This window comes from Dipteris shenzhenensis, chromosome 26 (assembly GCF_047967505.1).
Source record: "Dipteris shenzhenensis isolate YYH24624 ecotype China chromosome 26, Dip_SZ_1.0, whole genome shotgun sequence".
Taxonomy (NCBI): domain Eukaryota; kingdom Viridiplantae; phylum Streptophyta; class Polypodiopsida; order Gleicheniales; family Dipteridaceae; genus Dipteris; species Dipteris shenzhenensis.
In genome coordinates this window covers 48,814,478-48,841,830 of record NC_141621.1, presented here as the reverse complement: position 1 = coordinate 48,841,830, position 27,353 = coordinate 48,814,478, and the positions used below count along the sequence as shown (strand labels likewise).

At 45.8% G+C, this 27,353-nt stretch overlaps 1 protein-coding gene across 1 annotated transcript in view; it reads left to right on the top strand.

The window, feature by feature from the left end:
* The window catches only part of ALDH6B2 (aldehyde dehydrogenase 6B2), a 128,873-nt gene extending 106,371 nt beyond the window's left edge, over nt 1-22,502 (top strand). The window contains exons 10-19 of the mRNA XM_087397523.1: nt 7,201-7,251; nt 7,373-7,524; nt 19,185-19,275; nt 19,387-19,467; nt 20,129-20,206; nt 20,388-20,423; nt 20,780-20,823; nt 20,974-21,052; nt 21,139-21,229; nt 21,903-22,502. Of these exons, the coding sequence (XP_087253649.1) occupies nt 7,201-7,251; nt 7,373-7,524; nt 19,185-19,275; nt 19,387-19,467; nt 20,129-20,206; nt 20,388-20,423; nt 20,780-20,823; nt 20,974-21,052; nt 21,139-21,229; nt 21,903-22,012 (813 nt within the window). The 3' untranslated portion in view covers nt 22,013-22,502. The remainder of the gene's footprint in view (nt 1-7,200; nt 7,252-7,372; nt 7,525-19,184; nt 19,276-19,386; nt 19,468-20,128; nt 20,207-20,387; nt 20,424-20,779; nt 20,824-20,973; nt 21,053-21,138; nt 21,230-21,902) is intronic.
* Nucleotides 22,503-27,353: the final 4,851 nt, after the last annotated feature.

Genomic DNA, 27,353 nt, shown 5'->3' with positions numbered 1-27,353 from the left:
TCTCTCCTGAAGCTGAGACCCATCAGAGTCTGCCACTGAGGGGCTAGCGGCCATGGAAGCCTGCTCCAGTGGTGGTGTAGACTCCGGGTGTCCTGCCAGCGGGGGGGGAGGGGGAGGAGGCTGAGGGGTAGGCGACTCGGACTCCACGGAGGCGACTGGCGGAGAAAGTGGAGGAGGCGGAGCGGGGGCTGCCCTCGGCTGGGAAGCCGGAGGTGCAGCTAACACTGTAGAGGAGTCGAGGGGAACGGAGGGAGGGGGGGGATGGGGACGCCTCTAGAGCTGGGGCTGAGAGGGAGGAGGAGGAGACTGAGGAGGAAGAGACGGGGGCTGAGGCTGCGGGTCGGGCGAAGGGAGGGGAAACTGGGGAAGGGACTGGGACTGAGAGGAAAGGGGCGGGGGAGCGGGAGAGAGGGGGATCTGAGGCTGTGAAGGGCGGGCTGCCGTCGACGAAGAAGCTCTCCCAGGTCCCTGGGGCGGCTGCCTGTCAGGTCTCTGGGGTGCGGCTGCCGGAAGGGTAACCTCTGCCTCCTTGCCTTTATCCGAGATTTTTTTGTTCTTTCCTCTTTTCCTTCTAACCTCGGTCCAACCACCCACTAACTCTGGACCGGGCTCCGACTGCCTCGGCTCCTCCTGACGTGGCTGTCCGGGGGGGGGGCGGGGGTGGAGGAGGCGGGGGCGGGGGGGGTCGAGATGAGCTGGCGAAGCGTGGGCAAGCAGCCGCCAAGTGCCCAAAGCCGTGGCACCTCAGGCACTGACCTGGCTGTCCGGTGACTATCATGCTCTGGGTGATGCTGCCGGCATCTGTCACAATCTCGATCACTGCAGGGAGGGTCGCAAGGTCTGCCACAGCCACGCGGACTCGGGGGGCTCCTGCCGTGGTCACCGCATCGGCGAAAGTGTCGTGCATAACCCATCCAAAATGGGAGCCCAAGTCCCTGACAATCGGCCGCAGCTTAGCAGCAAGCCCTGGAAAAACTAGTGTCACTGGGTGGCGAGGTATACGGAACCGAACATCAAAATCTGCTGCGCTGAATCCACGGTACCACGGGACTATCATGATAATCTTTCCATCCACCGATGTGGGGGAACCGGCAATCAGGTTGCTCGCAGCTTTCTCATTGGAGAGTTTGAGCCAGAAGATGCCCCTTCCCATAAGGGCCACCTCCTCAATATGGCCATCCTCTAGCAGGAGAGTGGACTGGAGCCAGTCCCTGATGGCTGATCTGGAGGGAGAGTGTCCAATGACTCTACCGTAAACAGAGGTACGGGCAAAGTCAATGGCAACCTCCTGAACACGAGATGATTGTTGCTCTGTCAGGATAACGCGGTAGGCATCTGGAGAGGGAGGGTCCGACTGGGCCTCCGGATCCGGGCAGGGGGCCGCCATACCGCCAAGACTAACTGCAAGCTTCTGATGAAGAACAGGCTGCCACCCCAAAAGGGAGACGAAGCGGGAGGGTGGCGCCTGGGTGTGGAGGGGATGGTGGCGGAGGCGGAGGGTGGAGGCGGGGTGGAGAAGTGGAGCAGAAGGGCGGGCGAAGCGAAGTGAGGGGGCGGGGGGGGGGTCGGGGCGAGGCGGGGTGAAGGGTGCGGGGAAGGCGGGTGGCGCGGAAGGGCGGGGGGGGGCGGGGTTGGTGTGGCGGGGGCGGAGGGGTGAAACGGAGGGCGGGGGAGCGGAGTGGAGGCGGGGGGGGGGCGGAATGGGCGAGTGGAGCGGAATGGAGGCGGGGGGGAGCGGAATGGAGGCGGGGGGGAGCGGAATGGAGGCGGGGGGGGCGGAATGGCGGGCGGAGGCGCGGGGGACGGGGGGAGCGGGATGGGAGGCGGGAGAGCGAGGGGGTCGGGTGGGGTGAGCGAGGGGGTCGGGTCGGGTGAGCGAGGGGGGTGGGTGAGCGAGGGCGGGCGGGGGGCGAGGGCGGAGAGGCAGGGGGCGGGGGATGGGAGGCGGGCGAGCGAGGCGGCTGGGGGTGGGAGGCGGGTGAGTGAGGCGGCGGGTGAGGGGGAGAGCGAGCGGGAGGTGAGGGCGGAGAGGCAGGGGGCGGGGGTGGTCGCGGCGGGGGGGGGGGCTAGGGAGGGGAGGTAGCGATAGCGGTGGGGGGAAGGGAAGCTCGCAGGAGCATGGGAGCAACCACCTGCAGTATCTTGGACGGATCAGGTTGGGATGGAGATATATCTAACCCCAAAGCGGAAGGGGATGGCAATGAAGATGGCGCTGCAGGAGCCTCAGTGAACATCGTGTATGCACATTCAGGAGGCGTGACATTGTATCTCTGCATGCATAATCATGGACAGATCAGCGCGAGTATTTTTTGGAGTAAAGAATGAATCATCAGCATAAGCCTGAGCAATCATGCTGCGACTGCCAAGAATCTCCAAACCGTGCAACGGGTCAGTGTCCAAGAGGTGATCCAGATATTGAAGCAGTGGATGAGTGGCTATGGCAAACAGTAAAGCACTCAGGGGACATCCTTGCCTGACAGAGCAAGCAAGAGTCCAGGATGGAGAAATATCTCCTGAAAGCATGCAGGCAGCTTCACTATCTTGATATAGCCAATTGATGAGTTGCTGCATTTTCGTGCCAAAACCCAATGCCTGCATAGTCGATGAAATAAAATCCCACTGAACAGTATCAAAGGCTTTGGCAATATCAACTTGCAATAATAAAACATCCTGCTGTGTGTATTTGGCATATTCAATTCCAATGTAGGCATTAGCAATGTTATCTGTGATATGCCTACGCGGGACAAAGCCATATTGAGCAGGATGCAACCCATCATGTAAAAACCCCTTTAGCCGATCAACAATCATTTTGGTAGTGACTTTGTAAATTACGGGCATAAGAGTGATAGGTCTCCAGTCTGCCAAAGACTCACAAATTTGTTTTTTGGGAAGGAGTTTAACAAGACCTCTCTTCCATGTGTCCGGCATTTTCTGATTTTGCCACGCAGCATTCACCATATAGAGCAATGAATGCTTCAAAATAGGCCAGTATGCGAGAAAAAACTCGACTGTTAAACCATCCCATCCTGGGGATTTCCATCTGCCACATGATTTGATTGCATCTGACAGTTCCCTCTCAGTAAAGGGTTCCTCCAATTCCGACGCTTGAGTAGGGGAAATGATTGGAGAGACATGTTGCAACAGTAAATTTCGGGCAAGCAAAATCTGTTGCGAGGGAGGAGCTGTAGAGCCAAATTGCTGAGAGAAATGATGCACACAAACAGAGGCAAGCTGTGACCGTGAAGTATTCCATGATCCATCGGGCATAAGCACTCTGCAAATTTCTGTTTTGATTCTCCTCTCATGTAAACTTTTGAAAAATTCTTTGGAAGAGCAACCTTTATCTGTGAAAGCTCTTTGTCTTGCTCTAGTCTCCCATTTTGCCAGTTTCCTGTGATCATTTAGTTTAAGACAATGTCTGGCCTGGCATAGTGTTGTTTGCTCATGCATGGACAACGAACGATTCTGACTGAGTTCAGTGAGGTCTTGACAAGTAGATATGGCTTGAGCAATGGTTTCCCTCAGAGTCTTCATGTAAGACTTGCCATAAGCTCTAATCACCACTTGCATTTTAGAAATAAATACAGCAGCAAAATTCATGCGGTCAGCCTTGCATTTCTATCTCAGGGTCGATGCCTTGCCCCTGAGAAGAAGTAGCCGCCTGAGAAGTAGACAGCAAAGCAGCAACCTTTTCTTCAGGGAAGAGTTTTCTGCTGGCTGTTACTGCAGCCCATGTAATCCCAATTCCTGAATTTATCTCTGGGGTATTTCTGCTAGAAGATGCACCATTCCAAGTGCGGGGGGGTGGAATTCTTCGAGCAGAAATGACTTTTCTTGGGCTTTGCCAACCATCAGTTGAAGGTTGCTTTCCTTTGATCGGGGATTGAGTAGCAAGAGGTGAATGTGAGGTGAGATTCCCATTGGGGGCCACTGGAGCTTTGCCTTTATCCTGACTCCCAGAAGGCTGTCTACCACCTTTATTTTTGTTGGCAACTGGAGTTACCACCTTTATTTTTGTTGGCAACTGGAGTAGGAGCATCTTTAGTAGACATGTGAACTGGCAAGGTGGCATGAGGCATTTTATGTTGATTCATGGGACACTGTGAAGCCATGTGTCCAAACTTTTTGCATTCAAAACAGGCCCCTGCAAATAAACCCCATTTGAGTTTATAGAAAGCACTTCCCATGTTTACATTATTCACCGTGACTGAATAAGAGTCCGGTGTGGGATTATCAGTATCCCAGAGAATACAAAATCTGTTTGAGTTGCCATTTGGGCGTGGTGGGCAGACCACTTTACCTAAAGATGCTACAATTTTAGGCAAAAGTGAGGCCATACATTGGGGGAAATCAACAACTTCAACCCAAACTGGGCATCTGTGTCGGATTAAAGCCTGAAAGTCCCTTGTGGGAGACCATGGCAAGACATGCACCATTTGCTGCCCAAAAAAGAGAGATGAATGTTCCAAAAGCATTTGTCTGTGGATCTCATCCACCATGATAACCTCAAAAAAGCCCCTGGCTGCATAGTGTACTTTACGAACAAAAGAGCCAGCCAATGTGCGTGTCAGCCAGTTGCCTATCTCTGCAGCTGGTGGCATCCGGCCTGGAAAGAATAATATGACTGCATTCTTGGCATATTCTCTGACTGGATCCACAATTTCATCGACCTCAACCTGAGGCCAACTGAAGGAACCGAGTCTTTCCACTCTTTTCGCGTATCTGCAAATCCTTCATGCATTACATCATATACCAGTTGAGCCTCAAGAGTATCATGCATCGAGTCATGCTGACCCTCAACCTGCTTTTGCTTCTTGTAGGGAGCCGAGCGCTGCTTTTGAAACGTTTTTTCATATGAATACTCTGCCATGACTTTGTAAAAAAGGGAGCTTGAGAATGAAATATCTGTAAAAGGATAGCAAGAGCCAAAAAAAACCAGTCCCAAAGAAAGTAAAAGAGAGGAGAAGGAGAATATAACTGGTAAGGAGAGAGCAGAGGGATAAGTGAGATTTTGGCAGAAGGCACAGGACTGCTAGGGAAGACACCGGAGCAGAAAAACCCCAAAAACTATACGGCAAGAGGTACCAAAACTGTACAGACGATGATGAGCTGTGCTGTAGTAGATACGGGCTGCACGGGGGGGGAGTCGGACTGAACGGGAAGGCCAAGTTAGTACGGAATCGTACAAACGTACGGACGCCGTACGACGACCGTACAAATGTACGGACAAAAAACTGCACAGGGTTCCTGGCGAGAACAAGGATGCTGACGGAAGGCAGGCGAGCTGAAAACGTACGGAGATGACAAAAGTGTACGGAGGCACAAAAAACGGCTGCGGAAGAGAGAACGATGTCAACGCACACACACGCAGAGTTTGGAACGGGATTACACAGGTTGCACAGGGCGAGCAGAACTGAGCGTACGGTCTGTCCGTACTGACGTCGGTACCTGTACGGCAGCTGTACAGGTGTACGGGCAGAGGAAGGAGCTGTACGGCGCTGATCTGATCTCCTCTCCAAGCTCACACACACCCTGGTCAGATCACCACACTTCCAAGCTCACACACACCCTGGTCAGATCACCACACACTGTGACACACACACACACCACACACACACACACACACACGCCCGCGCTTACACACACGCATGCACACACAATCTATTGAAGCCTTTGAAAGACCCAAGGCTCTATGAGTTGAAAAAACCAGAAACAAGGTGGGATCACTAAGCGGGCATCCACACCCAAGACCAATACTAATATCTAGAAATCCATGGAAGATATACAACATGGTATAACATATAGAGGACCGTTCATAGTTGATACCATGTTGTATATCTTCCATGGATTTCCAGATATTAGTATTGGTCTTGGGTGTGGATGCCCGCTTAGTGATCCCACCTTGTTTCTGGTTTTTTCAGACTCATAGAGCCTTGGGTCTTTCAAAGGCTTCAATAAACTGTGCGCATGCGTGCGTGCGAGTGTGTGTAAGCGCGCGCGCGTGTGTGTGTGGTCGTCAATTGACCATCAGTCGTTAGTCGTCAATGGCCTATTAGACCGTGAGTCATCACTTCATTTGTCAATTAGTCTTAGCTAGTCGTGCATCTTTAGTTCGTCAGTCTATCAATTGTGAGTCGTTAGTCGTCTTTCAGTCTGTTAGTCGTCCAATAGTCGTCATTTGTTGGTCCATTCATTAGTCGTCAATCTGGTCAGTCATCCATCCGTTCGTTAGCTAGTTTTAGGCATTGTCGTTAGCATTAGTTTGTAGGTTTGTCTTTTTGTCGACATAGGTTGTAGGTTGTAGGGGGCATCATTGGGTAGGTCTGTAATTTTGTGTGCCTAAATAAGACACATGGGACGACCTTTCATTTCCAAGATCTTGAAAATATGGTTAATCTAGGGCCCTAGCCCAATTTAGAGGTTAGTTTCAGCTAAGGGATACTTGAGAAGGGTATATAAGGAGCAGATGGAAGGTCCAAAACCAAGGTCAGCCCCAACATGCCATTACTCATACTTTTCCTTTGCTTGTATACCAATGCTTTGTCAGAAGACACTTGAGAGACACTATAACAGGCCTGCAAGCATTTCAAGACCGTATGAGTAGATCTTTCAGCTACAATAGGAGATTAGAGAGCTCAAGCTATAACATGAGCAGATCTTTGAGCTACAACAGGAGATTAGAGAACTCAAGCTGCAACTTGCAGAAATGGAGAAAGTGTTCAGGAAAGGATCAACTCCTAGATGAAGTCAATGAAAGAAGAGATGACAGAAAATGTGGACAACAAAGGTGACCTTCATGAGGAGATCACAGAACGTAAAGCAAGATCCAGTAATTTTTTGGCTCTGGATTTTGGGGAGTTGTCAGATGGATAGTATAATGAAGAAGATTATACAAAAGAGTAATTTCAATAGCCTCTTAGAAAAAAAATTCCAATGCTGAATGTGAGTAGGTTGCCATATGCGGGATCTATTAGAAAAAATTACATGCTCTAATGCATTTTAGAAACAAGGGAGCAAAGATAAAGATTCTAAGGCAAACTTGCAAACTAACATGCACTAAGATTTGGATATCAGAAGAGCTTACTGTGAACTTGTTTATCAGAAGAGCTTACTCTGAACTTGTTTAAACAAAGATTTTGCAATATAGGGAGAAAAAAAGATGTTTATGCTTTTGCTCACATGTGCTTAGTCGTGCCACAGGCTGGCATGCACATTTATTCGAGGGCATCTTCAAAAGGCAAGCGGGTGCAGGTAGTGCTTTCTTATCTTCTTTCCTTCATCTTCTATATATTTTCTATCATCTGTGAAAGATAGCAAGTCCTCGGTTTTGTACTGTTGCCTAGACATCACATGGTTAATGTACATTGAGCAGTGCAATATGGGTGCCAAGAATCATGCTGTTGTGATGCCGGATGCTGATGCTGATGTGACCTTGAATGCACTTGTTGGTGCTGCATTTGGAGCAGCTGGCCAGCGTTGCATGGCAATCAGTACAGCAGTTTTTGTTGGAGATTCAAGGCATTGGTATAATCATATCCCTTCAACACCTGATTTAAAAGTAGTGAATTCTGGAAGAATTGAAGAAATAAGAAGAAAACTGTTGCTTTACAATGAAAACGTGTAGTGAGTTGAGTTGATGGTCATAACTGCAATACACGAATGTTATATAATTTACAAATCCTTTCTTGTCTCGGATGCTTTTTTCATCTATTTGCTTCTACTTCAAGGTTGCATGTGCTCGGCCTTATCTTAAATATGAGATGTTTCTTGAATTTTGACATTTTCTCTTTGGGGTCGTTTTCTCTCGTTAGAATGCACCTTCTCCCTCTGAGGTCATCCCATAGCTTACCCAATATATCTAAAGGGGGAGGGGGGAGAGAGAGAGAGAGAGAGAGAGAGAGGAGGAGGAGGAGGCCTTGTAGGCCTGTGAAACAAAAGTACAATCAATAGAGTAATTCATACAAGCCACTATGGGCTGAAGCAAAGGGCTCGCTAAGGCCCTTGCTGATTGCTAAGCTAAGCTAATAATCTCAAAACAAAAAATTCTCAAAAACTCAAATGTGCAAAGCTAGTGCTCCAAACACATATCCAAGGGCCATGGTGGCTCTCTGATGAGACGTGAAGTTGTCACGTATTTGAGTGTATCGAGCCATCTCTCATTGTGGCGGGGGGCATGGTCTCCATGATCTCTTTATCCAATGCGCTATATCAAGAGTGACACTTGGAGTTGGGCGGTCTCCTCTCAGTAGAGCAGCATGTGATGGACCTCTATCATGTGTGCTCTGGTCATCCTCTATGTCGCAGGCTCCATCGCTCCACACCCTCTCTTCCCACTGATCCATGCTACCCTCAAGTCAACTATGTCCTCCTCTACCCCAATGTGTCCAGGGGCTGACTCGAAGGTAGAGAAGTTGGTGACGTGTTGCTGTGCTTGGTTAGTCTCCTGTGGTACTATCACATCCTGCTAGTTGATCTGCTATAGTAGGGTCTCTCTATGTCGCCACATCTCCATCAAAAAGAGCCCAACTCAGACTTGGTCATGGAAGCGGATCAACCTAGAGAGTGACCCGAACCCACGTCCCTCCTGAAAGAAACAGTGATGCCCTCCTCGGATCTCATAGTAAGCGGGGCATGTACATAGGAAGTGCTCCTCTGCCTCCACCTTTGCCAATGTGCATAGCTTGCAAATCCATTGCTCTTTAGGTGTGCTAGTGGCTCTCCCTATCTCAATCCTTAGCTGAGGGGAAGAGACGCGATGGCAATCCTCAGTGCGTATGGGACCCGTCTGTCCTCTAGATACTAGGGCTTGGTAATCACTCCATCCTTTGATACTCTAAGGAAATGATCATGGTAGAACTGGATCTTGGTGGGGAACTCTTGGTTCCCATCCCAAGTCCGTGATGTATAGAGTTGGAGTAGATCCAACCGTATGATAATATTGATCTCATGTCGCGGGATCTGGAGGGAAAGGACATCCAAGCCATATTGAAAGAGGGGGAGGTGATTTATTTTGTCTATCAAACCATGTGGATATGCGTGCGTATCAAGCTGTCATAACCCCGCTCTCGGCTACTCGTCTGGATGACTTGAAACCTCAGTAGCCTCCAGCTAGGCAAGGCCTAGACCTTGTGAGATATGTCACCATTAGGAAGATGGTATCAATCTGCGCATATGATCCGATGAGGGATTGAGGGCTACTCCAAATCATCTTCTATCCAGTAGTTGCATGTTGAATCTTTGCCACTCGATCGCCGATAGAGATCTCCCCCAGAAGGATGTTGCATACATGGTTGTCGGCCTCAGTAGTGTATCAAAAAGCCATTCCTTTGTTGGGGGTCTTGGAAGTGTGCCTAGAAGCACTGTCTCTCTAGTCGAGCTAGAGCTCCTTGTCCTCATGTGAGTCGTGTCCTAGCTACATGAGTCATCATGAAGACTGGCCTTGCAAAGACTACCAAGAGGTAGGTGTATGATTGTACAATCTCCTCCGGCTCTCCTCGGTAAGTGAAGCTATGTCGATGAAGTACTAGCTGTGAAGTGTTGAAGATCATCAATGTAGAGCCCAAAGAGTATTGGTGAGAGGGGGCATCTGTGCTTCACTTCGATAATGCTCTCAATCCAATCTGATAGACCTCCAAGGGTGCGTACTCTCCTTCTGGCTGACTCATATAGGCTCATCATCCCCAGATCATGACTCCCGGTATCTGCATCTCCTAGAATCTCCAAATCATGTGGGTTCGTGGGATTGTGTCAAGGCCTTCCAAAAGTCTACAAAGCAGGTGTAGACTTTCTAGGATCTCGATCTCGCCTCCTCGATGATAGCTGGTAGGGTAAATATGGTCAAGGGTGGAGTGTTGCGGTCGAAAACCAGCTTGTCCCAATGCTTGCTGTCCATGTGCCTTTGTGTATGAGCTGATGTCTCTCTCAAGCACCGACCCATAGATCTTGGCTAGCGTGTGGCCTGTTAAGAGTGTGCGATAGTTCCCTGTGTCCATGGGGTCCCCTACTTTGTGTATTGGCACAATGGTGGTGGTACTCCAAGCAAGGGGGAGGTTGTGGCATGCTAAATGGTTAAACATCTGAAGTTCGGGGCCAAAACCTCTTGAGTCTTACCCGAGTGCAAAGTACTCCATTTGCAGTCCCTCGTGGGGCTGAGGCTTGTCGGTTGTGGAGCCGGTGCAGTGCAGCCCGCACACATTCTGTGCAGTGAATGAGATGGATGTGGTGGGCCCTTGGGTAGGGAGGACATATCCGGTGGAGCTTGTATCCGGACATCATAGAGTGAGGTTGCGTACGTGTACTAGACACCCGAATCAGTGATGGGGATGGGTGATTTACCCTCAGAGAGAAGTCCCCATGCAAAAAGTGGGATCCCATCCTTGAAAAGATCTGATCACCTTATTCATTCTATGTGAAAGAAAAGATCGTCTCTTTCGGAATGTTAAGTGATGTGATATCTGCTACGCGTCAGTCCTCGTAAGGTGCCCCAAAGCTTGCTCACGTGTGAGGTGGGATCTCATCTCTCGACACTCATCATTGAACCATGAGTTCTGGGGCATCTTCGTAGTTGGGGAGCGTGCTGTAGATTGAGTCGTGGGAAAGGACTTGGTAGCGGCATCCTGAACCACTAATACCAATGTGTCTGAGGCATGGGAGAGGTTTGCATCATCTCCAAGGGAGGTTGGGGTGCTCACTCATATACACGGTATCATGGTTGAAGTGTACTTGGGCACAAGGTGGGGTTGGCGGATCCTGTCCTGTGGCTGGCATGGAGATCAAATAGGAGTGGTTAGCACCTACAAAGGGGGGCGGGTTAGTGAGATCATGTATATGTGACACAAAAAATGGGGACCCCAAAAGGTAATCCACCGTACTGGTCCCCCCTCCATGTGGGAAGCAGGTGAGTCCTCCCATTGCTGGCCATCTAAGACCATTGTATATAATAAACTCATGCACTGCTCCCATATCCAGTAGGTGTTGGCCATATGGCGTGGCATATGCTGCATCCTCTAAGTGCCTCGCTATCCCAAGCTTAATTAAATCTATCTTTGGTACTCTGAAAGGGGTCAGCCCCGAAGTCAAGTAGACCCACCTGTATGCTCCCTGTACACACATTGAAGTCACTTGGGAGGAGGATCTCTCCCTACCTGGAGAACTTCAAGATATCATCAAAGATCGTCTCGTATGGGCTATAGCCCTTTGTGGTGACCTCATGCACATATGATGATGTGTTCAGGGGGAAGTAGCATACTGCAATAAAGTGTGATCTAAAAAGGACTGCCACTCCTCCAGAATCTCGTATCCCACAGTCTCTCTGCATCTCCCTCCTATGGGCTGACTCCATGTGTAACCTGTCACTATGGGCAGTCCCCTCTCTGGGCTCTCGTGGGTCCCGGTGTACTAGCATTGTTTGCTGATTTGCGGTTTGAGTTCATTGTGTTCTCCTTGTGGCCTGCATAGCTGCAATGTCTTTCTCTCGAGTTTGGCATTTTCTGTTTTGAGCTCTTCCATGGTTTTGTAAGTCCCCACTCAACTGCTGTAATTCAGTTCCCAAAGCATGTACCTTGTCTTGAATTTTTTTTTTCAGATTGCCACCCTGCCTTTTCCTTCTCCCATTCTCCTCTTGGCCTTCTCTTTCTCCATTCTCCCGACATTTTTCCAACTTGTTTCTTTACTTCAGCCATTGTCTTGTCCATGTGCGCTTTCTCTGCTAGTAGGGCTACATTTGTTGCCTCCAAATCGTCAGTTTTTTCAATCCAGGCTAAGCATATCTTGTTGAGAGTGGCGACGACATCGGATGTGGTTTTGTGAGTTGCCCCTGTTGAGTAAGCTGCCATAGCATTTTCCAACGCTTGCTTCTGCAAAATGTCTTCTACACATCCTCATGTAGGCATTGTGCAAAAATCTCTGTTATCCTTGTTGATTTACAGAAATGCAGAAGTGCAGAAATAGATGTCCCCTTACATATGTTTTTTGGCAGGAAGCAGAAATAGATGTCCCCTTACATATGTTCGTTTGCAGGAATGGGTGGTCTTTAGCAGCAATGATCCTGTCCCTCCCTTCCTTTCAGTAGTGCATTGTTCACTGTGTGAGTAGGGGAGGACCCCGAGAGAGCTGCTGCTGAATCGTGACTGTTGGAGAGGCTCCCTGTTGGAACGTTCTTGGTCTTGGTTACTTGATGTGTTGCAAGTCCAAGGGTCGGCGGGACACACACAGGTGTAGGTGCCTATGTTTGGGGCCAATGTGGCCTGGTATTGCAGTATTGCGCCAGCGCAATGGGCTGGAGCAGCCTGTGGGGGTGCAGCGACAGCAAGAGCAGCCTTATGGAGGCCCTGTGGGGGTGCCACGACAGTAAGGACAGCCTCTTGAGGCACTTGGGAGATCCCGCAGTAGGCGTGGGCCCCTCGATGGGCTAGGAGATCCTGTGAATGTTATGCTCTAGCCGAGATAGCATGACCTCGGAAAGATCGGTGGGCATTTTCTCTTAGATGACCAACTTTTGTAATAGTTAATATGCGTAAATGAAACGGTCAAGAGAAGTAACTGCCAAGGTCCTAGGTGAGGGTGAAATGGCATTGACTAGGTGGTTCTGAGTGCTAAGGCCTAGGTGCACCTAAATGTGCAATAATGCCAAGGGTCAAGTGGTTTTAAATGTGCCCCAAGAGAGGGGTAAATGGTGCACCAAGTGGAAAGGCTAAAATGATGACATTTGGCAAGGGGAACCATCTAGGGAGATGAGGGTCTCGTGGATATGCCTGAGGAAGGAAAAAGGACGTATTAATTGAAAAACATGTGATCTACGAGAGTAGGCTGGGAGGAAATAACAGATGCCATCGCTCGTGATCTGAATGTGTGTTAGAGAATAGAGATCCTATCAATTGGTATCAGAGCTGAAGGTAAGGGAAGGGGCTCGTTAGGCTGTGACGGACAGCAGGCGGAGAAAATTTCAGCGGCTGCTCGTCGACGTGCTCCACGAAGACCATCGTCGCCTTCAAAGATCATGCGGAAGACGATTGTAGACTGGGAGCAGAGGTAACGCAGGCTGTCCGTGACAGGGGACCTGTGGTTGTGCAAGATTTCGAGCAAGCATCGACGGGCGTCTCATGTGGACGTTTTGCTGCGACGGCGTGGCATAGGATTGACGCACACTGGGAGCAGAGGCCTGCCTCCATCGGAACGTGGTCTGTTAACGAGTTTACGGGAACTCGGTTAGTCAGCGGATTATCTCCCTGGTGGAATATCGACGGGCGACTGCGTGGAGAAAATAGGGGGCGGAATGGGGCGAAGGCCTGGGGGTCACAGTTGACGTGACGAATGCGAAGGGTTAGGACGTAGACGTCGATGCTGGCCGTGTGATCTACCAGATAACTCTGAGCACAGTTGGTTTTGGATGCTGCTACGAACATTGTGCCCATAAATCCCACGCACGTGCCTAGGTCTGGGTACTACTTTCAGGTGGAGGGAAAAGCGAACCAGAGATAAATACGACAGGGGGATCAATCGACATTTCGAGAAGAAAATCAGGGAGCACCTTCTTTCGATACAGCTTTTACAGTTTTATATATGGTCCTATTATTCCTGCACCGTAAAAGGAACGTTTAGAGTATTACATATTTGGGAGTTTAGTGTGCAGGAGAAAGAAAAACAGGAAAGCAAAATAGAAAAGAGGTGTATATATATTTTATTTGAGTTCTAGAAAAGACTTATTAAATTAAAAAAAAAAAAACCATTTTCCCTTTTTAAACTATGGAGGCAGAAGGACAGAATTCTAGGGCGAATCCTAGTGAGTCTAGAGCACGGTCTACGCAACAAATGTCACATCACACAGATCGGTAGGATTTCGGTATTAGAAGATGCTTTACAGCAGATTATGAACCAGCAGCTTCAAGTGAACGCTGGTGAGAATGAGAACAGGGAGATGGTGCAAGCCTTGTCGGCTAGACCGTCTAGAATTGATAAGGACAAAGCTCCAGCAGAGCCAGAGCCCAGTATACATTCATCAGAGCGCGCGAGGGTCAAAGTGCCTAATATAGCTAATTATAGACCGGAGAAGTACGCTGGTCGGATGACCGAGCGCAGTTCTGATGTGATCGAGGTTTGGTTACACAAGTGGGAAGAAGCCTTCGCCATTTGTGTAATCAGATTTGATCTAAAGAAAATCCGTGAGGCCACTCACCTGTTTATTAAGGCGGCGGATAGATGGTGGATAAAGCAACAGAAGGATCAAGTTGCTCCTACCACCTGGGAAGGGTTTAAATCTGAATTTAAGAAACACTTTCTCCCACTTGATGAAGAGTCCCGAGCTTGGGATGCTTATAGAAATCTTCGTCAGAGGACTATGTCGGTGGCAGAGTACACTGATAAATTCAGGGAATGTGTCATGAAAATAACAGACCCTCTCCCTATGTCGGTTCAGTTAAAAGACTATATCTATGGACTGAACGACAAGATGAAAATGGAAGTTCGGGCTAAATATGTGACTACATTAGATGAATCTATTGCAGTAGCCCTGAACTATGAGGATGCTAGAGGCAGACCTAGTGGATTTGTGCAGGCAGGGACTTAGTATGAGTACCCGAAAAAAGGGGGATTTCAGAGAAAATGGACTTCAAAGACAAGTGTCTCGCAGCCAAGTGGCCAAACCAAGCAGGTGAAGCCGGTTGAGGGACCAGTAAAAACAAGTACCACCGTTGGGGTGAAAAGAAAAATAACTCCAATGGCAGCCCGGGCTTGGTCAAAGTCCTTGTTGACCCCTGAACAAAAAGAGAAAGCTAGAAAAGAAGGATTGTGCTTTGGCTGCCTTCAGCGACATCAGTGGAAAGATTGTCCACTGAATAAAAACCGTCGCACGGCTAATATGATAATATCAGAATGCGACGTGGAAATGCAGGAGAGTCCCAATGCGGAACATATGCAGATGCAATTGGCGGGACCTTCTTAGAGGTTAGTACCTTGTTTGTTATGAGTGCACCTGATAACATCCTATCTAAGCCCGCAGCAACGGGGTATACGGCCTTTAATGATACGGAGTTAATTAAAATGAAAGGGAAAGTGGCCAATCATGATATCATTGTGTTGTTTGACTCGGCGTCAACTCACAATGTGATTAACTCCAAGCTCATGAAAAGGCTGAAATTAAAGACAAGTCCATCTGACTATGCATATACAGTCAGAATGGCAGATGGAAGTTCAATTGAAGTATGGGACCAAAGGGTTACCCAGTTGGAGCTTCGGATTCAGGACTATGCTGAGAAGCTTGATTTTGAAATGACCAAGCTTGCACATGCAGATATAGCCCTGGGTATGGCGTGGCATTCTAAGAAGAATCCAGCCATTGATTGGGAAAAGCAAGTATATCAATTCAAGATGAATGATGTGCTTTATGTCTTGCGAGGTGAAAAGGATATACCTCAGGGACCGTTGGTTTCCATGATGGAAATCCGAAAAGCTCAAGTAGAGTTTTTATTCCTTTGCACAGCATCGGTAGAGCCGATTGATGATTCTTCGGCTAGCACTGATGTTACGCAAAGTGGTGAGATGGCCAAGCTGGCTAATCTTATAACAGAGGAGTTCTCTGACTGTTTTAGGGATGAACTACCTTATGGGTTACCTCCAGAGCGGAAAGTTCAACATAAGATTGAACTGATCCCGGGGGTAGAACCTGTAAATAGACCTCCCTATAGAATGAGTTTTACTGAAGAGGCGGAGGTGCGTAGACAACTGGAAGAATACCTCAAGTTGGGGCAGATTCAACCAAGTTTTTCACCTTTTGCTTCGCCAGTGATATTAAAGAAAAAAAAGGATGATACGTTTCTCCTCTGTATAGATCACAGAGCATTGAATAATATCATTGTTAAGCACAGGTATCCGATGGCTCGGATTGATGATTTGCTAGATGCATTACATGGAGCCGTGATTTTCAGCAAGATAGATCTTAAGTGTGGCTACCATCAGATCCGGATTAGAGCCGAGGATGTGCATAAAACCGCTTTCAGAAGCAGGTTTGGTCATTATGAGTTTTTGGTAATGCCCTTCGGACTTACCAATGCTCCAGCGACATTCGTCATGCTTATGAACGATTTACTACGTCCGTATATCGGAAAGTTCGTAGTGCATTTTATTGACGATATCCTGATATTCAGTAAAAGTATTACTGAGCATCGTGAACACTTAAGAGTAGTGTTCAGTACTTTGAGGAAAGCCAGTCTCTATGTAAATAAAAAGAAAACTATACTGTGTATGGTTAGGCTTGAATATTTAGGGTTCATAATTACTCCACAGGGGGTAGAAATGGATCCGAAGAAAGTGGCTGCGATACTAACTTGGCCAATCCCTCAGAGTCTGACCGCGTTGCGATCATTCTTGGGATTTGTCCAGTTTTATAGACGGCATATCAAAGGATATCGGCTCCGCCGTCTCCCTAGGACCTACTGGTTGGTGCTATCTGGCTGGAAAAACTCAATGGTCATGCTCTAAGTGAAGTCTGGCCTATGTGTCTTGAGCAGACGGTCTCTGTATCGGACGGCCTAATAAATGAAAGCTGCCAAGCATCTTTGATTTGTGTAATATAAGAAAGTGAAGAGGGGTCCCTGAAGAGACAATGGTAACAACCTCGGCTCTCTTAGTACACGGGGCATCTGAAAGTGAAGTACTCCTTCGACTCAATCTCATGCTGATCACCTAGGGTACAGATGCAACCCTCTCTAGGTATACCTCAGCCTGCCCACCCTCAATGGGTAGTCGGTGCGATGAGACACGGAACTGCTGGATCGATATTCTCAAGGAATGGGGAAGGTGGATCCATGTATAGCCTAGTGCTCGATGAAACCTTCCTCTGAAATCCGTAAGTAGTGATCCCTATGGAAGCTGAGCTTCATAGAAACTAGCCCTGCAGCTCCCTTGCTACCTCCAAGCCCCTCTAAATGATTTCCGCATGCATTGGCATCTCTCAGTCAATTTCTACTTCAAGTACTCTAATTCTCCATTGTTATAATAAGGTTCTTAACATGGTGAATGTGTATATGTATATAGATATATACATATATGTGTACACACACACACACTTTTTTTTAAAGTGAAATCTTATATTTCTGTGTGGGAAACCTCAAAAGAAATAAAAACCCACCAATAAGTACAAGGAAAAAATTTACAATTAAAGCCTCAGAGCAAAAGTCATGAGGCAACCAAGTAAAAAGTTACATATCAAGCTGGAGGAGGATCAAACACAGCATCCTCCAGCTTCAAATTATAATGCAGGGATGAAACCACACCATCAATAAAAACAAGCTGTTTTTTGCCCTTGTGATTCTTCTTGATATAGGCTGGTACCCGAAATTTTTGAATCACAGGGTCAAAAACTTGTTGTAACATGGGATGAAAAGATTCCAGTAAAAAAGGTACTTCTGCTTCCCAAACAGAAGAAGACTCTGGCACAGGCATCAAAGGCAAAGGGGCTAAATCAACATCTGTATCCTCCGACGAAAGAGCTGCATCTGATAAAGGAGGACTCAACATTTCAGCTTCACTCTGAGGATCAACCTGAGAAAGAGCAGGGGCAGCATCCTGTATAATCCCCTGTACAAGGGGCACATCCATATCCTGAGGGGAAGGAGGCTGAAGATGCTCAACAGGAGTCACATCCTGAACTTCTTCAGCAAGAGAAAGAGTGGCCCGTGATTTTTCTACCTTCCTCCAGTAATGCTTCGGAGCAGTAAAAGAAGGCTTGTCCAACAAAGCCTTAGTAGAAACCGGAGGAGAAGGAAGAAAAAACTTCACAGCTGAAGAAGGAGCAGGAGGAGTGCTCATTTAAGTAGAAGGGCAGGCACGTGCAAAATGACCAACCTGACGACACCGATAACAAGCTTTAGGAAAAGAAGCAAAATGTAGCCTGATGCGCATCAGATCAGCAAAGCCCAAATCAAGATCCAAAGTAGATGGCACAAATTGCATCATATCCCATAAGATATAGAGTCGAACATCACGGGTAGCCTGCAAAAACTCCGGTCTCGGAACATGGAGAGGCCTCCCCAAAAGCGCTGCAAGAGTTGGCAGATGCTGAAGAAGAGGCACATGCAGCGCTTTGAGGATAATCCAAACCGGACAATGGGTCAGAAGAGAGGCAGACGGATCAAATAGGGGATCCTAGGGCATCACATAAGCAAAAAAAACCGCTCCAGGAACACCAGCACGACTGACAAGGCGCTCTACCACATCAGTTAAAGAGCAGTGGGCATAGTAAAATCCTTTCTAGGAGTCGAAGAGCAATGGGCATAGTAAAATCCTTTACCTAGAAAGACAAAGGAAGAGATACAATCCGGACCCACTGCAACATCAGCCCAATGACGAAGATGAGCTGAAGATAAAACCCTGCCCATAAAATAGAGGCAGACTCCCAATTGCTGAGCCTGACGAAGACCGGAGACCAAAAGGGCAGAATCCAAGGAGCGAACAAGCGGGGAACCCAATAAAGGAGCTTCTGTGACAGAGGCAGAGCACAATTGGTGAAGAAGATCCAGCTGGAGAGAAGAAGAAGGACCATCAGAAACATCTAGCTTTGCTGATTTGACTGAAGGCGAGGCAAACACACCACCATGCTTGCGCTGAAGAAAAACACGAGTAGTAATGAGGGAATAGAAACAGAGGGTGACGGAGGGTCGACCAGGGCTGCGGGGGCTCCAGAGCTCTCCATCTCTCACTTTACTCTCACTTACACACACACACGCACACACGCACACGCATCATATATATATGTACGGTTTCTTATGTTGTTTATCACTCTTAAACTCGTGAGTTGCATGACTACCTGTTGGGCTGCTGGAATCAAAGAATAGAGAAATAATATCCTTCATGTTATTCTCTTGCTTACTTGGGATGGGGGGGTTAATAGGATAAAAGTAAGGTTACTTAAGGCTAACTCCTACCTTGAGCTATTAGTTTTTTCCTTCAAATGTAAATGATGCTTATTTACTATCCTTGTCCCAGTGACCAGAACCTTGGTTTTATTAATTCTCACTTGCAGGCTTTGAGTTTGGCAAATATTGGCTTACAGCATCTGAGTATCTCTGCAGGCCTTAGTTGTGCTTTTCAAAGAAGAATGCATCGTCTGCATTTAGTAATAATTGGAGAGCATATCCACCAAATTCTATCCCTACTATCTTGCTTTTCATTTGATGTTGTTTGTTTGACAGGGAGGCAGGTCTCATAGATAGGGCAAAAAGTTTGAAAGTAACAGCAGGCATTGAGCCAATGGCAGACGTCGGTCCAGTAATCAGCAAAGAGGTGATTACTTTATTTTGACAGAAGAGCACACACTTCTGCACATTTTGGTGTTGACCAAAGAAAGATGTTGTAATGTAGGTTTGATGTGGATGCAATGTTTTGACTAGGCAGGCAAAGGAGCGCATATGTGGTTTAATTCAAAGTGGAGTGGAGAGTGGTGCAAGGTTGGTGCTTGATGGTCGCAAAATTCAGGTATTGTCACATGTGGTCTGATGAGCAACAGTCCGGCCACTTTTGTGCCCTCTGTCTTTTTGTATCATGTACCCTATAGAGAAGCCTTGATGAATGCAAGGTTCTCAAAGTCCTGGCATTTATTCAGAGGTCGTCATTGAAAAAGAAGCAAGAACTAATCAACCTGCCTAAGTAAGCTGGACCAGACTCTAGACTCTTTTGCATAATTTGCAATTTATATGGCTTTTGCATATTGACTAGCCTATGATGCTCTGTATAAAAGATTTTTAGAGGTTTACACGAGGAAGCATGCGAGAACATGTGTGTTCTAAGGTGGCTCATTAAAAACTTGTGGCATTGAACTTTGAAACACTTTCATTGTGCTTCTTAACGTGAGAAACATACGGACCTATTGGATTTGAAATGAAATCTCTTTCGAAGTGATTTCCTTTGGAAATAGTCTGATGTTTTAAATGACATACCTTCGCCATGAAAAGTGCAACTGTTAATAGATTGAGGTATGGGTTGCTTTGGAGAAATAAATTTAATCTATAGGTTGCAAAACTTAATTTCTGTAAATGGTTTCATCACAATGCAGTGGTAAGCATATTTGTAGGAATCATGTCTACATTACACCATTATCTCACAAACCATGATGTAAAGGCCTTCTGGTGTCATGCAGGTCCCTGGATATTTGGACGGGAACTTTATAGGACCAACTATCCTGGCTGATGTCACACCTGATATGGAATGCTACAAGGTATAGCATGCATGTAATATTGAGGAAACAACAGAGTATGAATGCTTTGTGTCCATGCAAAAGAGAGTCAAACTAACTGAATAGCAGTAACTGGCATCTGCCATCTTTCTCATGAAGCACTACTCACATAAATGTACTGATATTGTTTTTCCTCTGTATTTTGGTATTTTATATCATTCAGCACGAGATATTTGGACCAGTTCTCCTCTGCATTCAGGTATTGCAAAGAAACCCGCTGATTGATACATAGGTCCTCTTCTTGGTCATGTTGAGTTCTCTTATACACTCAGGTTTTCATTCATTTCTTGCTTGCACGCATGCGTGGGTGCAGGAGTTTGAATGCCTTAAATGGTTAACCAGCCTATGGTTTTCTTCCCATGTGCTTTAGTTTTCTCAATTATGTTCATGGTGTGTATTCTCATGTGCAGCAGGCACACTACGCCTGTGGGTATGCTCGGTTGGGGTGTGCATGTTTACGTTGGTGTGTCCTTTTGTTTCCCGCAGGGGGAAGTGGGGTAGCTATCTATGTCCATGCTTGATCTAGCATTCATGATTTTGAATTTGTGTCAACAGACTGGGAGCTTGGCAGAAGCTATTGATATCGTCAATAAGAACAGGTTAATCTGAGGGCTATGTGATCTTTTTGTAGTGGGACTTTCCATTTTGGTTTGTGCATCTTTCATGCATGAAGTTTTAAATACTGTGCAGCCCTATTTTATGCTAGATTTAATAGAAACTAAAACCAAACAACAATATTGTTTCTGGAGGTATGGAAATGGGACTGCCATTTTCACCACGTCAGGTGTTGCAGCGAGAGCTTATCAACACGAGATTGATGTGGGCCTGGTAAAGAATTGAATTTTTATTGTCGTAACACTAGACATTTTTATCTTTCTGCTAAGTTGCTGTTGGTTTTTGAGATTGCATTATAGGTGGGCATCAACGTGCCTATACCTGTACCATTGCCATTCTTCTCTTTTACGGGGTGGAAAGGCTCCTTTGCTGGGGACATGAACTTTTATGGTAAGTTGGTCTAGCTGATTCATGCATCTGTTGAATGGGTGGTTTTTCAGATGGGAAGCTGTTTATATTTGTTATGTTTGCAAAGTTATCTTCCATTAAAGATATATATTGGTAGGAAACCATTATGCGGCTGCTTTATATATGTGCTTGTCTAATGTCTAAGATAAAAATATTGCCTTTTAAAGCTGTGATGCTTGAATTGTCGCCCCCAATACAATTTTGTGTAGAGGTAGATCACGTGGCCATAGACCGTTGTAGGGTGCCATGTAAAAGGGTAAAACATTAATAAAACAGTACCAAGTTATACTAGTCATGCCCTCTGCACAAAATTTCTCTACATTTGCACCAGATTATTAGGCACAATAGGGTGTGAAAGAGGATTTGTCATGCACATCCCTTATTTCACAGAAGTTGAATATCCAGAGTGAGCATTTAAAGCTTCCGTTCCCAATTTGCTCCCTCTTCAATAAATTCCTGTTCAGTAAATAATACTTCAATATTGAAAGTGAGCAGCTAATCTCATGAAATCCTGCAGTTTTTCGAGGTCAATCACACAAAGTAGAACTTCTTTGATTGTGCATGTGTCCTGGCATGCAAACTTTTATGTTTTATGTTTCTTGAAATAGTCTTGACTTGATACGTGCTGCATGTGCTCCCTTTAAATGGGGTGTAGGGAAAGCTGGTGTGCAATTTTACACTCGGATCAAAACTGTTACTGCACAATGGAAGAACACTAGAGGCCAAGGGGTGACTACAACAATGCCGACTTCCCAGAAGACATGAGCAAACACAGAAGGGTTTTCAAAATTTGTTTCTCTCTGGTCTGAACTTGGTAATTGCAAGTGGATTTTGAGGTTAGTAATCCAAGTCATGTACTCTGCAGAGCCTAAAGATCTGCTGTTGACTGATGTTTTAATTACAAAGGATACTGGTGAAACAAACAATCTGTAAGTTTATCAAGGTTTGATGAATCATCTAAGCAAAGGGCTACACAGTACGCTTCTGTGTTCCAAGTTTGTTTAAGATGAGTATGTCTACATAGTTATTTCAGATCCTACAGCATCACAAAAGCATGCAAGCATTTTTCAGTAAATCCTGATGCTAGTGTATTGAGTTTTGCTGGCCTCCAATTTGATCATTTTTGCAACTCTATGGCAATGTATCTGCTAGGAGGGTCATCAAAGTTAAACCTTTGAAATTGCAGTCGCCTAACCTTCGAAGTTGCCAATATTCAAACAGAGTTCTGCTCTGGTTGTGCAAGGACAACAAGTGACTTGGACATGTGATTGTTTCAATTGGTTTGAATTCTCATCAAAGGCCACCTTTTCTTCTCTCTCATGTCATATTTTCGCATGCAAGGAGACCTACCTAGCTACAGACTCTGCTATTTAATTTTTGTTGCACTTTATCTTTTGGCTAAGAGTACTTTGTACATTTTCATGCTTTCTCATCATACATGTATATTTAAGTAACAACTAGGCTTTTCAATCAAGCTAACTAAGGTAGCTCTGTTCAGGTTTATTTGCATCCCGGAGGTGAGATTCTCTTTGTGGCTTTTGTAGATAGATTTCACCAATATTGAAAAAGGCCAAAAGCATTTTTCTTGGACCTTTCCCATTAAAATTGCAGTTTTATCAGCAAAGTTAGCATAAATAATTTGGTACAAGTCTTGTTGTATGTTGGAGACAATCCTCTCATTTCTTGTCAGTAAAGTTCTTTTGGAGTTCTTTTGCTTTAGAACAATCTTTCCTACATCTCACATTTTTAAAGAATCTATTTTGCAGGAGGGGGGGAGGGGGTGTGCGTGTGCGCATGTGTTAAAATAATGGTCTCTCTCTCTCTCTCTCTCTCTCTCTCTCTCTCTCTCTCTCTTTGTGCACGCGTGTGCTCCATAGTCTGTGTCTCGGGTTTTGGATTTTTTTGGGGCCAATGAGTGTATAGGCGCCAATGAGGGACTCTCATTCCTTAACTGATATAGTACACGTGGATTGTGGCCCATAGATCATATTTTGGTATCCCGAGGATGCCATTAGACTGTGTGTGTGTATTTGTCCTACATGGACATTTTCGCTTGATGTACTATTTCAGCTTAGCAGTTTTTCCTGGATAGCTATTTTGTAATATAAAGCACCCAAAGATTTCACTTAAAAAAAGTGTGTGGAGGCGCTTTCCTGTTGCAGCGTGCCCGTTTAGGGTTCCAGGCCCTTCCTCGAGCTCCATCTAGGATTCGGTGCTGTCTTCCTTGGTTCGTATAGGCTCCCGTGCCTTTCGTTTAGCATTTGCAACTCCCCTGCAGGCTCGTGTTTCTACCGTACTTGTACAGAATTGTTCCGTACAGTTTCGTACTTGCTGTACGTCCACTTCCGGCTGAGCGTGGGCCCTTGCTGTTGGTCGCCATTGTACGTTGCTCCCCCGTCTTGCTACTGGTCGCCACTTTTCCTACTTTTTTTGTCTTGCTACTACTCGCCTTCGCTGTCTACTATTTCTTTTCTTATTTTTTGTCTTCATTCCTATTTCTTTTCTTTGCTGTCTACTGAGTGGTTCAGCTTTTTTATCGTCCATCCTTTCGCTCTTTGTTCTCCCGTCCTTTTCTGCCCTCGGTGTCGCTTCTTTGTTCATAGGCCTGTCTTCTTGTTTTCTCCTTTGTTTTACCTCACTTCTATTACATGACTTCAATGAAGATTTATTCTCACAAGAAACAAAAGGAGGACTTGGGTCAGGATGGTCCTGTACATGCCTCGCTTGAGGCACAACAGTTTTTGATGTTATGCATGAGGGTTTTAAAGATACCCGCAAGGATTGGAAAGATCCCACACCCACAGTTGGGATTATGGTGGAGGTTCATGATAAAGTAGATCCCGTGCGCGAATATGCAAAGCATTGGCATTTTCTTTTTCCCAGGTTGACCAAAACATTGGGTGGTGGTTTTGTTCGTAAAGTGCACTATGCAGCCCGGGGATTTTGGCCTGCCATAGGAAGGCCTTAGTGAAGATGTGTGATAAGAAACAAAAAATAGGTATTTTTAAAGACATTTCTTTTTATTTGAAGGTGATTGGTCCAAGTATCCTCCTTGTAAGGGGCTTTCAATGCATGCATTTAGTGATTTCATATTACCCTCTCTCTCTCTCTCTCTCTCTCTCTCTCTCTCTCTCTCTCTCTCTCTCCCCTTTCTCTTCTCCTTCTCCTCCTTTCTCTTCTCCTTACTCTCTCTCTCTCTCTCTCTCTTTCTCTCTCTCTCTCTTCTTCTTCTTCTTCTTCTTCTTTCTCTCTTTCTCTCTCTCCCTTCCTCTCTCTCTCTGTCTCGTCGGCAGGCCACATGAATAAAATTCATCTTGTTTGAAGTTATTATGGTTGATGAGCAGCATAAACAAATGCTCCTTGAACATTCCCCATGTTTTTATGGGCAACAGATGGTCCATGCTCTGTCATCTTGTTTGAAGTTATTATGGTTGATAAGTAGCACAAACAGATGCTCCTTGAACATTCCTTACTTTTTTATGGGCAACAGATGGTCCATGCTCTGCCATGGTCGCCCACTAGGAATTATCAGGCATTGATTTGACATTGGGTGGAGGTGGTTGATTTCCTTCAATGCTTGGCTTCACTTTTGCCAAAAATTGCAGCTTCGTTGGGAAAGGTGATTTGTCCACCTAGGCCAAATGGGAATTCAAATAGATTTTGAATCCTATGGGATACTGATAATCCCACTCCTGAATCTTATTTTATTACAGTGAATTCATGTTGCTCAAGGAAGTGCATTTTATAAGCTCAAATGGGAGTTATTTGCAGGAGCTTGCTTTGAATGTAAAAAATTTGGGGACATGGCTTCCCAATGCCCTCTGGTCTTACACAAAATGCCTCCAGATGCTATGCTTGCTCTAATGCAACCTAAGGATACTAGTGGCTCCTCAGTGGCCAGCAAGCCTATCAGTGCAGCCCAGGATAAGAGGAAAGCTCCCATTGTCTCAAATAGCAATGCTTCTTCTTTGATGCCTTTTACTTCTCAATCAAAAGTAAAAGAAAAAACATTGCAAGAAACTTAGCAGAGTCCAAGAAAAAATGTGACAGCACGGAGATCTCTCCCTCGTAAATGGAATGGTTCATGTACGAATGGTCATACTCTTAAAGAAAATTTAGGAATTTGTATTACTTGAATTGTTGTGACAACAAGTCGCACCTTCTTCCCTGAAGAGGAAATTACGGGTCTTTTGGCTTCTCCACAGACACTTGTTTCTTCTCAGGGTCGCGTGCTGGATCCTGAGATTGAAATGTAGACTTGATACTTTCGGTTCTCAGCTGTACATATTCTATGAATATGTTGTTACATACAAAATGCTTGACTCTCAATGTACAGGGTTTATGTGATCTTAGGAAATGGAAACTTTTCTGGGGCTATCTCAATCAATTGCAGCCTAACATAGTGACATTGCAAGAGCATAACCATCACATGTATGTTGGTCGTTATGGGCACTGTGCTGGGCATGACAAATTTTATGCAGGTGACTACTCTTTTTTGGGTGTGGTTTTCTTCGTGAAACATGAGGTTCAGCCAACTATTGCTCTCAATGATAGCCAAGACAGATAGCTAATTATATAGTGTCTCGTTCACATACAAAATGTTTAACTGTCAATGTATAGGGTTTATGTGATCCCAGGAAATGGAAACTTGTCTGGGGCTATCTCAATCAATTACAGCCTAACATAGTGGCATTGCAAGAGCATAACCATCATATGTATGCTGGTCGTTATGGACACTTTGCTGGGCATGACATATTTTATGCAAGTGAGCACTCTTTTTTTGGTGTGGTTTTCTTGGTGAAACATGAGTTTCAGCCAGCTGTTGCTCTCGATGATGGCCAAGGTAGATGGTTGGATATACAGTGTCTCGTTCAGGGTGAAAATTTTGAATTTGCTTTGGTTTATGCACCTCAATCCTCTCGCAATAGAGGGGTTGATATGCAAGCCTATCCTTGGCAACAACATACCTTTATTTGTGGCGATTTTAATCATGCTCCTCAGGAGGGTGATAATACTTCTGTCCATACTCACATGTTGGCTTTTGAGTGCCATCATTGGTCAAATGTGTTACTCTAGCTCAATTTTGTTGACCTTTGGAAAGAATCACAGCCAATGTTGTTAGGCTATCCTTTTTAGCATAATGCTCAGTCTTCTTATTGGGCTCGTCTAGATCGTTGGTACATGGTGAATCCTCAGCACTATGATTGTCTCATTGCTAAATTATGGGTGGATTATGCTTTTATGCATTTTAATCATGCCCCTTTGTGGTTGAGGATCTCTCTTCATGACATGCCTGATGATCGACTTACAAAGAAGACTCCTCATTGTCAATAATAGTTATTTGGCGCATGATGCATACAAGGCCATGGTTTATGAGGCTGTCCACAACAGCCTTGCTTTGGCATTGACTATGCTTGGGAAGCTTTCATTGCTAGAATGCAAGCAGTTATTCTCAACTATGGCAAAACTTACATGAAGACTTTGTGAGAGAATGCTACTCATGCTAAATACACGTGTCAATCCTTGACTGAACTGAGTCATATTAGAAATGTTTTTATGGAAGAAAATCAGATTTTATGCTAGGCTAAACATTGTTTGCAATGCAATGACAATAGAAAAATCTCTAAATGGGAGACACGAAAAACGACAGAGGGCTTTTTTGGATAAAGGATGTTCATCCAAAGGCTTACACTATAAGAGGCACTCTCAAAGTATTTGCAGGGTTCTTCTCTTCTATGGTGTTTGGACTTCTTCTCGAGCACAACTTGCCGCAGCTTGTGTTAATCATTTTTCTGCTCAATTTGGTAAAGCAGATCCTCCTTCATAGGAGGTTATTTCAGCAAGGCAACAATTATTACAGCGTGTCATTCCCATTGTCTCACCCACACAGGCTCTGGATTTGGAAGCTCCTTTCACTGAAATAGGGTTAAGTGATGCTGTTAAATCATGTGGTAGATGGAAATATCCTGATTGTGGGATGGTCTCACAGTTGAATTCTTCTTGGCATATTGGGATCTCCTCAAATCTCCTTTGCTGCAAATGATAAATAGTGCTTGGCAACGTCAATACATGCTGGATTCTTGGAAGAAAGGGAACTTCTGCCCAA